This window comes from Argentina silus, assembly GCF_951799395.1.
Source record: "Argentina silus genome assembly, chromosome: 10".
NCBI classification, from domain to species: Eukaryota; Metazoa; Chordata; class Actinopteri; order Argentiniformes; family Argentinidae; genus Argentina; species Argentina silus.
Window position 1 is genome coordinate 17,343,842 of NC_139664.1, and position 13,195 is coordinate 17,357,036.

Genomic DNA, 13,195 nt, shown 5'->3' on the forward strand with positions numbered 1-13,195 from the left:
GAGGAAAGAGAGAGAGAGAGAGAGAGAGAGAGTGGGATAGAGAGGGATAGAGAGAGCATCATAAATCCTGACTGACTTCCAGAGTTATTCATACCCTCCAGGCCTAGGCTGTAACCCCCATTGGACTAAAGCCCCTTCCAGCAGCTTACAGAGGGAGGTCTGGAACCCTGACCCAGCCCTCACAATCCCACTTAGTGGTCATGGAGTCAGTTAGCCCTGGATTACCTGACTGCTCCACAACCCTCTACTCAGCTAGCTGGCTGTTTCAGACCATTAAGGTTCCCAGGTAAGACCTGTGGGGCCTTAATACTGAGCGTGCCCAGAACGTGCCTGCCTGCCAGCTGTCTTGGCTGCCGTCTGGTGACCTCATCGACGCTCGCTGCCGTTGGGGGATCTGATTGGCTTTGGCCATGCGCTGGCCCACACGTCCTGGCTTGTGGGACAGAACCAGCGAGCCGCAGGGAGAGAGAGAGAATAGGGCTTTGTCTCTGTTGCTAGGCAGGGTCTAAACTCACCCAGGGTTGCGATGACAATCTTTGGCCGGTTTACGGAAAGTCTTTTTGCCCATGCATTGCTCAATGTGAGGTGCATATCTCCAGCACGTCTTCTCTGCACAGTTAGTCAATAAACAGATCAATTAGATTTGAATTAAGAGATTAGATAAAACTCCCGAAAATACACCGGGCTACTTACAACTGCGGCCTACGCTGGGCAGAGGTCCAGGTGTTAGATCAGAGGACCGCTATCAGAGTGAACTAGTGGAACCTAAGCAGCCCAGGGAGGATGAGCACGGAGCGGGGAGCAGCCCACAGCTCAGAGCAGAGAGGACCGGCGTGTGTCAGAGTGGGCTGGGTGACGGTAAGCAGCCCAGGGAAGGTGAGCACGGAGCGTGGAGCAGCCCACAGCTCCACAACAGAGAGGGTCTGCTACGCCCATTACTCCCTAAAGCTGTTCAGCAGCTCTTCCCTCCTCCAGTGACACTGGACTCCTCTACCTGTCAGATCCATCACAAACACCCTATTATAATCAGGCAGATGAGGCCACTCCGGGGTCTGAGATAGGCCTCTTTACACACACACACACACACACACACATGCACACTGCCTCAAAACAGGACGAAACAGTAACTCAGTGCAGTTTCACTGCACAGCCTCCCACCCACACACACACACACACACACAAACACACACATAGGCACGCACACACACTTGATGGTGGTGAAATAGGAAACATCCTGCTCTGTCTTTTTTCCCTCCTTTGCAACAAACCCATATAACCCCACTTTACATCTCCTTGACGGAGATCAGATGAGCGATTCTGCAGCGATTTGTCAAAAGGTCTCAGAACCAATTGACTGAGAAGTGGATGGAAATCCCATTCCTTCCGGGAGCTTCTGGGAGCTCCGCAACCAAAACTAACTATTCCGTCAGCGCCGGGAATGTTGCTCCGACAGGAAAAACTAATGGAACCCGCCTGGAAATCCAGTTAGTTGTCTTTGTGATGGAAGATTAAAGAGGGGATGGGGGGATGGGGAGCGATTGAACGGAGGGAGAAAGAGAGAGGGAGTTGGAGAGGCAATCAGGAGATGAGAGAAGGACAATTGATTTGTTATCACTCAAATGCTTCAGTGACTGTGATCCGACTGTGTCCCCTAAAGAATTCAAAGGGATTCTATTTCTATGGTCATTGGCAAACAACAGGGGAGGCTGGTGGAGGTAGAAATCAGAGCCCAGGCTTATTGTAATGCATGGAATGGAATGAAGAATGGTATCAAGTGTTTGATACCATCCTCATTCCATTCCATGCATTGCAATGCGCCCCGTCCTCCGATTTCTACCTCCATCAGCTTCCACTGGCACACATACATATGATGTAGAGTCCCAGTCCTGCTCTCATAACCGCAGTATTAAAGACATCATGAAGATAGTTCATCATATTCACTTCACAGGCCTCAACTGTCAACAGGAAAGCTATCTGTGCAGAGGTTTGACAGTTGTCTTTACGCAACAGCTGTGTGAAATACATCTTGCTGAACTTCACCCCTTTCTTCTTCCCTCTCCCGAATAACCAGACGGAGAGGCGAGGAGCGATTTAACAAAACCGTACGGTGAGAGAAACCACTTTAAGTTTTCCTCTCCGTCCGTCCCCACAAATCAACTGAAAGTCATACACCATATGAAATCAACTTTTTTCCCCCACCATCGTTAAGATCTTTCCCAACGTTCTTATTTTGGCACCTTCCTCAGTCCCATTTCTGGGAGATTGTGCCACCTTATGTGTAAGCACAGGTGTTTTTGCGTTTGTTTTTTTGACCGTATACGAGTCCCTAGCTCTACACACTGCTTCCGGTGCTTATTCAATCATGTGTGTGTGTGTGTGTGTTAGAGCCCTAATGACTGGCTGGCTGGCTGGCTGGCTGGCTGGCTGGCTGGCTGGCTGGCTGGCTGGCTGGCTGGCTGGCTGGCTGGCTGCATCGTCGTCCTGTTAAAGTGAGGTCAGGAGAGAGGGGTCAGGTTTGCTAGATTGCTTCTAATGAGATAGGGATTGTAATCATGCAGCTGGAGGACCCTGGACCCCTGTGGCTCTCTAGGGGGATACGTGACACACACCACATCCCACGCATCTAATCCAGAACATTAAAATAGCTCTCGTTCGAAAACAGGAGGATGACTCTGCCCCCATCGACGCACACACACACACACACACACACACACACACACACACACTCACCCCTACCAGCACCACATCATCATCAGCACTCAAATGTATTAGAGAGCCTGCATGCTCTCCATCTGATCCATTATTACACATGCGTCTGTGTTGTTCCTCTCCATCAGATGTGAGCAATTAGCAAAGGGTTCAGTTTTAGTAAACATCGTTAGAACATCGGGGATGAAGATGTGACTAAGTTGTGACCTCACTCCTCTACCAGTCATAACCGGAAGATGAGGAGAGAGAGAGAGAGAGAGAGAGAGAGAGAGAGAGAGAGAGAGAGAGAGAGAGAGAGAGAGAGAGAGTGGGATAGAGAGGGATAGAGAGAGCATCAATCCCTGACTGACTTCCAGAGTTATTAATTAGAGAGAGAGTTTAATTAGTTGAGGGTTCTGCTAGAGTCAAGTGAATAATGATGTTGTTGTTGTTGTTATTGTTGTTGTTGTTCTTGGACATCCATGATGTCGATGAGTGTGGAGGAGCTGTGACTAAGAAGATAATGAACTTGCCCCTCTACAAACAAACAAACACACAAACACACGCACACGCACACGCACACGCACACGCACACGCACACACACCACCAGCCCCTAACCTGAAGATGAGCTCAGAGAGAGAGAGAGAGAAAAAGATGATGATGTGGCAGTCCAGTGGGATGTTGCACTTCATGGTGCCTGAATCCAACAGTCGTGTCAGCTTGTTGGCATAAGAAACACCCAGGCTTCTCTTTTCACTTTACTAGGCCGACCCTTCCTGATCATCTTTTATGGGTTCTGGAGGCCAGCTCTCTGTGATTGTAAAAGCGTTGTTTATGAGGCATTCCCTCCAGACACTGGGGCACTCTCCAACCCCCACAGTGGGAAACTAGCCAGCCAGCGCAACTCAACGTCGAGACATAGGATCAAACATGTCAGGGTGTTGGGTACGACCGACCAATGGAGGCTGGTGTTGGTAGAATACACGCGATGTTTGATACCATTCCTCATTCCGTTCCATGCATTGCAACGAGCCCGTCCTCTGATTTGTAGGTGTTTCAAAAGCTGTTTCACATCTGGATAAACACAAGTAAAGGACCGCTCTCTGATCCTCAACGGCCGGATTCTCGTTAACAGCCCCGTTCGGTTGTTTTGGCCTCCTGTTCTTCTATGAAATGGTAATATTATAACCAGAAAATCAGAACGTTATCTTTAATGGTTCAAACGTCATAATTGTCCATTCATGAGAGCATTATTGGTGTCGTGTGGATACTGTGATATGTTGATCACTGCAGTCTATGAGGCGCTGGTCTATTGTAGAGAAATACACACCTGCTGTCTCTATGGCAACTGTTCTGATTCAGCCCAAGAGGAGATGGCTGGTGCAGTGTTTCGCTATGAGAGCCAGCCCATACCTCCACACCTGACGCATACACACACACACACACGCACACGCACACGCACACGCACACGCACACACACACACACACACACACACACACACACACACACACACACACACACACAGCCCATACCTCCACACTTGACACACACACACACACACACACACACACACACACACACACACACACACACACACACACACACACACAGCCCATACCTCCACACCTGGGAAATACATCTCCAGGGCTGTCCCTGGTCCATTTAAACAAACTAGCCTAATAGTTCCACATACATTTCCAGATGTGGGTTTCTATTTGAGAGACATGTCATGAAGCTGCCTGCCAATCAAAAAAAAAACCCAGCAATCCCTGTATAAAACTAATAGCAAGAGAATTGTTTCAATAATGTCAGTTTGAATTGAACTTGATGTTTTTGAAAATGGTTACAAATGCAGCTCACCTATTCTATACTTCAGGGGAGGCTGGTGGAGGTAGAAATCAGAGGATGGGCTCATTGTAATGCATGGAATGGAAAGAGGAATGGTATTCGATGCATTACAATAAGCCCATCCCCCGATTTCTACCTCCACCAGCCTCCCCTGGTCTGTTTACTGTATATCTGGGTTTGCTTGTGAATGATTAATACCCTGGGTGTGGATGTGAGCTATGGCTCCCTATCAAGACTGTGGAGTGTGACTGGGCAGGCTTCGGCTCTCCAGGCTAAGACTGTATCATAGAGTAAATGGGATAATCTGGGTTTACAGAGCTGGGTGGCTTCAGTGACGCAGGGCTTTACACTGCCTGGGCGGAGCTCGGCGGGCTATCAAAGACATGATGCACAGGAGACCTGAGTTTCAACCCAAATTAATCAATGTCAATCTAATATACCAACCCTCCAGACCTAGTATCATAAACATCACATTCGTACGGATACTGAGGTCAGGTTGAGGCTTAAACTGACAATAAGATCAGGTCATGACTAAGGGAACAGAATGTTCAGAAAATCATGTATAGGTCAGAGCTTAGGTAGATAGAGACACTATTTAGGGGAACGACTTTTAGGGGCTGTGGTCTAAAGTAATGAGATTAGTGAAAATCATGAGGTGTTTCCTCAACGCAGCAAACCGTTGGTCAATAAATACTGCAATACTGTTCGTTGATTTGTAATCTGGGATACCTACATTGATCAAAACTTTTTGGAAGATTTATGAACCAACTCCCAATGATGTTGTTTTCCTTATACGTGTTATTCTTGAAACCTGCTCAGAATCGATCAGAATTGTGAAACACTTTTTATTCTTTCCCATAGAGGGCGATATGGCGACACCATCTCAGGCCTTCATACTAAAGCATAGTCTACTGGTCCACAATGTCTCCAAGTCACAAATAGAGTACAATCTAAAACGTGGGATGCATTTATCTTATTTCTTTCAAAGACAGGAACTATAAAACCATAAAGGCAATATCATTGTCAATGGGAACGTTATTTGTAGGCTACATCATACTGCATGACATTAACTTGCAAAATCTAAATCTGTCTTCATAAATCTTGTTCACCGACATAATTAAAAACGAGATGAAGGTGCACCTCTAATAAGACCGCACCAGTCCATTGGTCAGCATCAGTGTCGCTCTAAATGATCTCCGTCCAAAGGATGCGAAAGGGGCGTGGCACATTTCATTTGACATTCCTAGATCTAGAACTGCTCTCCATAGAGAACCGCCATAGGTAATAGTTAACTCTGATGGGAGAGTGAAGACAGTATATCAACTGACGCAAACCGGGATAAACAAAGTACGAACGCTTCAACATGTTCAAGTTACATCGAGTTGGCTCAGATTCTCAGTAGCAAAAAAGGAATCAAATATGTAGGAGTTGCGCGCTAAAATCCACGGGATTCCACAGAGGGCTGATCATCGGAGAACGTGCCAAGTGCGACTCGAGTATTCATGCAAATTCATAAAATCATAGGCGTGCCTTTGGGCGATGGAGTCACAGCCGGAACAGCGAACCCCCTGGTATACCAACCATCTCCAAAGACTGTGATGCGCAGCGCTCGGACGCACCACTGAGGGACTACTGAGGAAATGTTTCACGCGCTTTAAAGCAAGGAGAGACCAGTGAAAAAGACACAAGTAACGATCATCCTCGAGAGAAGAAGCTCTTCATGCGTATCCTCTTCTGTCATCTCTAGCCGAGACACAGCAGTGGTCCGGAGTTGCAATCGTCAGCTTTTTTGTCTACTGCGCACATCCGAGACTATCTGTAACTGCAGCCTATTTGCCTTGATATTGTTAACGTTACGGTAAAATATAGAGGAATAACGGCACTTTGACTGAAGACACTGATGTGGCAGAAGTTGACATTGCCTCACAATATTGTAATTACGCGTAAATCCTAATTTGATCACGGACGAGTCTCTAAGAAACTTCATAACATGTATATTTAATAGTTACATACATTTTTACCACAATGTCTGAAGAAGAGATTGGAGCTACGGGTTCTATACCTGACGTTGAAAGCAGTAATATCAGTGTTCTGAACTGGGAACAAGTGCAGCGCCTTGATGCCATTCTCACGGAGACCATCCCTATTCACGGCCGGGGCAACTTCCCCACTCTCGAGATGAAACCCCGACAGATAGTTAAGAAGGTACGGAGTCGCATGGAGGAGAAGATGATCAATGTCCGGGACGTGCGGTTAAACGGTTCAGCCGCAAGCCACGTTCTTCACGAGGATACCGGACTGGGCTATAAGGATCTTGATCTTATATTTTGCGCGGATATGAAAGGTGAAAGTGATTTTCAGATTGTGAAGGATATCGTTTTGGACTGTCTCCTGGATTTCTTACCTGACGGGGTGAATAAGGAGAAAATAACACCATTGACGTTAAAGGTATATTTCACACATTCAACAGTTGAATTATACTACATTATTTGCATTTGTTATAAGGTTATGTTTTTTGCAGACTCAAAGTCACCATTGCCATCACGTTTTTATAAATACAATTAGACAAGTTTACTGACAGTAAGATGTTGGTTTTCTGCGGTTAAGAGGATTGTGCTAAACCAATTTAAAGCGGATCCTGCCTCCTCAGCCACATTGATCCCATACGTAGATAGGGCAAGTAGTGCTTGGCCCCTTATTGTACTAAAGAGGTCAAGACTGCATGCTTTTTTTTGGCCAATTTATACAGAGCTTTTATGCAAAGCAATGCAGGATGTGATGCATGCACATATATCTGACTGGATTTAGATTCTTTTTTGTTCCAACGCACTTGTCAATTCTCGTTAGAGCTATACAATAGCCTACTTTAATGCATGTATCTCTTTAATTGGATTTAGACTAGTGACTATTTTCATTAAACTGTTACTAAAGGTTTTATCTGTCCCCTAGCTCCCTCTCCCAGGAAGCTAATAATAATAGCCATCTATCATATCTCTTTCAGTGGATTTAGATGAATATTTCACTCCATCCAAAACTAGATTTAAAGGTTTCTCTAACCCCCAAATCTCATTGTCTCTTCCAGGAAGCCTACGTGCAGAAGATGGTCAAGGTGTACAACGACTCGGACCGCTGGAGCCTCATCTCCCTCTCCAACAACCGAGGGAAAAACGTGGAGCTCAAGTTTGTGGACTCTCTGAGGCGGCAGTTTGAGTTCAGCGTGGACTCGTTCCAGATCAAACTGGACTCCCTGCTGCTGTTCTACGAATGCTCTGAGAACCCCATGGCCGAGACCTTCCACCCCACCATCATGGGCGAGAGCGTCTACGGGGACTTCGGCGCCGCCCTCGACCACCTACGCCACAAGGTCATCTGCACGCGTAACCCCGAGGAGATCCGCGGCGGCGGCCTGCTCAAGTACTGTCACCTCCTCGTCAGGGACTTCCACGCCGAGTGCGAGACGGAGATGAAGTCCCTGCAGCGCTACATGTGCTCGCGGTTCTTCATCGACTTCTCCGACATCTGCGAGCAGCAGCGGAAGCTGGAGTCCTACCTGCAGAACCACTTCGTGGGCCTGGAGGACCGCAAGTACGACTACCTGATGACCCTGCACGGGGTGGTCAACGAGAGCACCGTGTGTCTGATGGGACACGAGAGGCGGCAGACCCTTGGCCTGATCGCCATGCTGGCGGTGCGCGTGCTGGCCGAGCAGAACGTCATCCCCAACGTGGCTAACGTCACCTGCTACTACCAGCCGGCCCCTTACGTGGCAGACGGCAACTTCAGTAACTACTACATCGCCCAGGTGCAGCCTGTGTTTGCCTGCCAGCCGCACACCTACTCTACGTGGCTGCCCTGTAACTGAGCCAGCCGCACCGCCCAGGGACAGTCGGAGAGGGAGGGAGAGGCGGGTTTGTTTATGCAGGAGCTGGAGACGGAGCTGAGTCACTAAATCCCATCTGTCCTACTGCTTTACAGTTGAATGATTGAGAAAATAAGAAAAGGTATTTCCCCACCATCCTGTATTGAACCGAAGCTCAGCCCATGTGTTTTTAATGCTCTCTGTCAGAGCACGATGGGCATGATAAGGACAGTTGAGTCTCAGCTCCTGTGAGGTCGGTCTTAAACCAACGGCAGGAGATTTACTGTGAAGACCTCACTCAATCAGTGCACTCCTGTGGAGCCCAATAACACCCTGTCCACGTTTGGGATGTGTGGGGAGTGTGGCTTTTGGTCCATTGCAAATTATGATGGCCCAGAATGCAAGCAAGCAAGCAAGCAACCAAGCAACCAAGCAAGCAAGCAAGCAGCGAAAACTCTCATTGATTCTGATCTAGACTGGCCTGAGTGACTCTGTCAAGAACTGAAAAACCAGCTTGATTTTTTTTTTAACGGCAGACCAAAACGTGTGGCTGGCTAGCTGCACCCGTGTCCTGCAGTGAACAGCTGTGTCCGTGACTGTGGGGAAGAAGCAGGCTTGCTTTCTGAGGGGTTGTGTGGCTCGCGCCCTTTCACCTCGTCCTCTGGGTCACAGACAGAGAGGTCACTGAAGAGCACCGTTAACTCTCACTAGTGTCTGCTGAGGTGAGGTGAGGTGAGACGTCAGTCATCATATTACAAGCTTGGGATGACTTAAAAACTACAACTTAACTAGAAGGTTGATACAGTATGATCATGGTGTGTTTACAAACCAAAGATTTTAGATTGTTGTTTTTAAAACCCAGAGTTTGAAGGGTAAGATAAAAAAAAAAAGAAATGTATAATGCTATCTATATTTGTATATGTGTGAACATGTGTTTTAAGTGCCTAATGCCTATCAGAGGGCAGAGGAAGAATGAGCAGGCCATATTGTATTGTGAATAAATAAACCCGGTCCTTTCACAGTCAGTCACGCGCAAGACAGTAGTACTACCCCATAGGCTGGTGAATGTATGCGTGAGGTCCTACAGTGCTACAGTCAGTGTTGTAATTTTCGGAAGAAAAAAAAAAAAGTAACTCCTGCAGTTCTAGAGTATGATTTAAAGGGGAAGGCGGCGGTGTTTTGTTTTTTTGCCGTACTTTGTACAAATTGGATTGACAGGTTGTTGCAAGATCTGTGGTGACTTTTGCAGATATTTGGAACGCTCAAGCTCAAGATAATATTACTGTTCGAAATGCTAACTCAAGATAACATTACTGTTCAAGATAGTGACTTAAAATACCATTTTATCTCCTCATTGGAGTCTTGAAGCCACAGCACCGATATCTTTTTTTGCTGTAGCGCTCACACATAGTCACTTCAAACCAACTCCGCATAACTATTAGCCTGTACTGTATTGCATGTAACAAAAAAAAAAAAAAGGTTTAATATTGTTTTGTCGTTGTTCATGTTGACAACAGGGTTGATGAGCATTTCAGATATCAGCAATAAAGAAAGGCAAAATCCTGGAGTTTCAGTTTCACATGGTTTTACTGTATATGTACGTATAGTGGTGCTTCTTCTCTTTTGCTCACATTCCATGTGGAGTTCACAGTAGGCTTGGGGATATGAAAGCCTGTGTTGGGAAACAGAGATAAACAAAAAAACGAATTTAAAAAAAAAAGAGAGAGGAAGAGAGGGACAGAGGGAGGGAGGCAAACAGAGTTGGTGTGTGTTCCTGTAATCCCTTGTGGGACGGTATTTGCCGAGACACCTCAGAGGATGGGACATTATTTGATGTAACATCCTCGCAGGGAATTCCACAGCTGCTGATGAAGAGGTTGAACTTAGTTGGGGCTGGGACTGGGGCTGGGGCTGGGGGCTGGGGGCTGGGGCTGGGGCTGGGGCTGGGGCTGGGGCTGGGGCTGGGGCTGGGGGCTGGGGCTGGGGCTTGGGGCTGGGGCTGGGGCTGGGGCTGGGGCTGGGGCTGGGGGCTGGGGGCTGGGGCTGGGGGCTGGGGGCGTGTGTGCTCAATCTAGGTCAGCTCTGTCTGTACAGTACCAGCATTATGTTGTGCCAAAAGTTCATTTGCAGTTCGCTCCCATGTTTAGTGTGTTTTTAGACCATTTGTTGATGGAGAGAAAAGTGTTTGTTTTGTGGTGTTGTTCTGTTATTGATGTGCAGGAGAGAGAGAGAGAGAGAGAGAGAGAGAGAGAGAGAGAGAGAGAGAGAGAGAGAGGGAATGTGTGAAGGAGTGCAAGAGAGGAGGAATGGAGCCAGAATAGAGAGGGAGCTGAGCTGGGGAGATGGGTGCAGCTGGTGAAGGGGTTTGATCCTCCCCACAATTGCAGTAGCTCTGCCTCTCTCCCACCTGAGAACCACCTGACTAGACAAGGATCAGTTATAGGGCCCTACTTGCTACGTTTTACAGCAGAACTGTAGGAAGGTTGAGTCATTGGTTATAATGGGCTCAATTCCATTTCAATTCCTGTCAGTTAAAAATATAATTAAAAATAAAAGAAATGGAATTGATCCATCAGAGTGCAATTGACTTTGTTAATGGACTTTGCCCCTGACTGGGATTTTGACCTCACAGAACAGATAGTCTGTCTGCTCATGCTCTTGTGAGCTCTGATAGTATGTCCTGTGTTTCGGCACCCCCATGTTTGACTGTAGAAGATGACCTGTTAATTAAGGCCAGGTTAGGATAGACAGACATGATATAACAGGGTTTAACTCTGGGACACGGGCCTGTCTAAACCCATTAGGAAAAACGACCGTCTGACTCTTGCAAATGCAGCTCCTCTCCTATCAACTCGACTCAATTATTTTTGCTCAACTGATTAATGTTGAAGCATCTGATTGTTGGCCTAAAGATGAACATAAAATATGAGTGCATGTCATAAAAGGTGTTGATATCAGTTTTGGTATTTGGTATTGATATTTCATTGAAGTTGAGACATGGTTTTAGAAGCAACACCATTGCTGTGCACTGCAGTAGACAAAGCTCATCTTTGGAGAAAAGAGTTTTAGAGTGAAATAAACCGTTTTGGCTCCTCGATTCTTATATGCCAGCTTGCTATAGGCCAGCTTAGAGCCACTGTCTATGCGAGTGTTGAGTGTTTCTGGTCTCCTGTCCCCCTCCCATCTAATCAATGTGTTAGCTTTAATGCAGCCTCCATAAGATAAAGTGAATGAAAGTGAATGAAACGGGATCTTTAGGACAGAGAGGCACTGGGGGAGGTATTAGGGATGGGGGTATTGCCTAGGTGACAACTGTACAATATACTGTAGCCTGGGTTTTCAAAAAGAAGCTCTCTTCTTCTTCTTCTTCTTCTTCTTCTTCTTCTTCTTCTTCTTCTCTGTGTCACGTCACTCATTGCGGTCGTGATCTGATGTGTTGTTGATTCTATTTGACTGTACATGTGGATGGTATCCTGTTGATTGTCCAGACCATAGAATTAGAATTGATGCCAAATCGCAATGGTTCTGAGGGGGGGGGGGTTAGAGTTAGGGTTAGGGTTAGGGTTAGGGATTCTATTTTGAATTCTATTTCTATGGTGTAGAGACAGTGCACTTTCTTTGTAAGGTCATTTCAGCAGCCCTCTCTCTCCACTCATGCAGTTAGCAGCAACCGCAGGCTAGGGGGGTTGCATTGTGTTGTCCATATTGTTTGTTTCACACGTTCATCTCTTGTGAATGCAGTATTTTACAATCAAACTTTGAAAAAGGAAAAAAAGACAGAAAAAGAGCCTGTATTGTATGTGTTTTCTATGATTGTTCTTTTTTTTTTTTTTTTATAAATGTTATCAGACACTGCAGTGTTTGCAGCGCTTTGGAATCTGTGATCAGGTGGCAAAAGATAATTATTTTCTTCTCAGCAGCTTTTTTTTTTTTTTTTTGCAGATCTTGTATTTTGTGTCTAATGGGTCGAAGATAAGGGATGTTTTCATCATTAAAAAAAAAAAAAACTGAAACCACCACTTTCGTGTCAGTCTCTTGTTTTGAAGGTTTCCTTCTTTCTTTCTTTTTTTTTCTTTTTTAAATGCTATCCATCTCTGTCACCGAATTCTGTTTACGACACTCTCAACCGATCGGGCCTGTCGAGATTCTGACAGGTTCTGTCTAACATTCGGCCTTTTTCCCTTCTGTAGCTCTGTGTCCATGGCGGGCCTGTCCATCAAGGCTACTGACTCCAGCCTTCTGTCTGTCTCATGAGAGAGCTGCTCTTTTCACTGACGTTAGCCCATTCAGCCTTGTTCGGTTCAGACGGGTTCCCCTCTAACAGAGGAAAATCCCAGCCAGGGGACTGCCAGACCCAACGGGCCCAGCCAGGCCAGGCCAGCCAGGACACAGAGACACAGAGAGAACCTTCCGGCAGCTGCCAGAAATAGCTGTTGGTGAATGTTAGGGATTTGCATGCACCAGAAAAGAGACTTTAACGCTTTTGTGTTGTGAATATCTTTGCCTGCTCATCAAATTCTCTCTTTCTGAACAACTCCCATCCCATGCCTCTCCAGCACACACCACTGTAGACTTTGACTGGCCAGGCAGCCCCATGGAGGGTAGTAGAGCAGTGTAGCATTGTAGCAGTGGGACAGGACCTGCTTCACGGTTGTCAGAGTGGACATTGAACTCTGTATAGCAATTTAACTCTCATATGGGTCACATGTCCTATTGTCCTAGAGAGAGAGAGAGAGAGAGAGAGAGAGAGAAAGAAAGAGAGAGGGAGTGAAAAAGAAAGGCAGAGAGAGAGAGAGAT

General features: G+C 46.5%; 1 protein-coding gene across 1 annotated transcript; it reads left to right on the forward strand.

The window, feature by feature from the left end:
• The first annotated feature begins 5,843 nt into the window (after positions 1-5,843).
• On the forward strand, positions 5,844-9,689 carry tent5aa (terminal nucleotidyltransferase 5Aa). The gene is made up of 2 exons (XM_083679046.1): positions 5,844-6,986; positions 7,621-9,689. The coding sequence occupies exons 1-2, from the start codon at positions 6,564-6,566 to the stop codon at positions 8,398-8,400; spliced, it is 1,203 nt and encodes a 400-aa protein (XP_083535172.1). The 5' UTR covers positions 5,844-6,563; the 3' UTR covers positions 8,401-9,689.
• Positions 9,690-13,195: the final 3,506 nt, after the last annotated feature.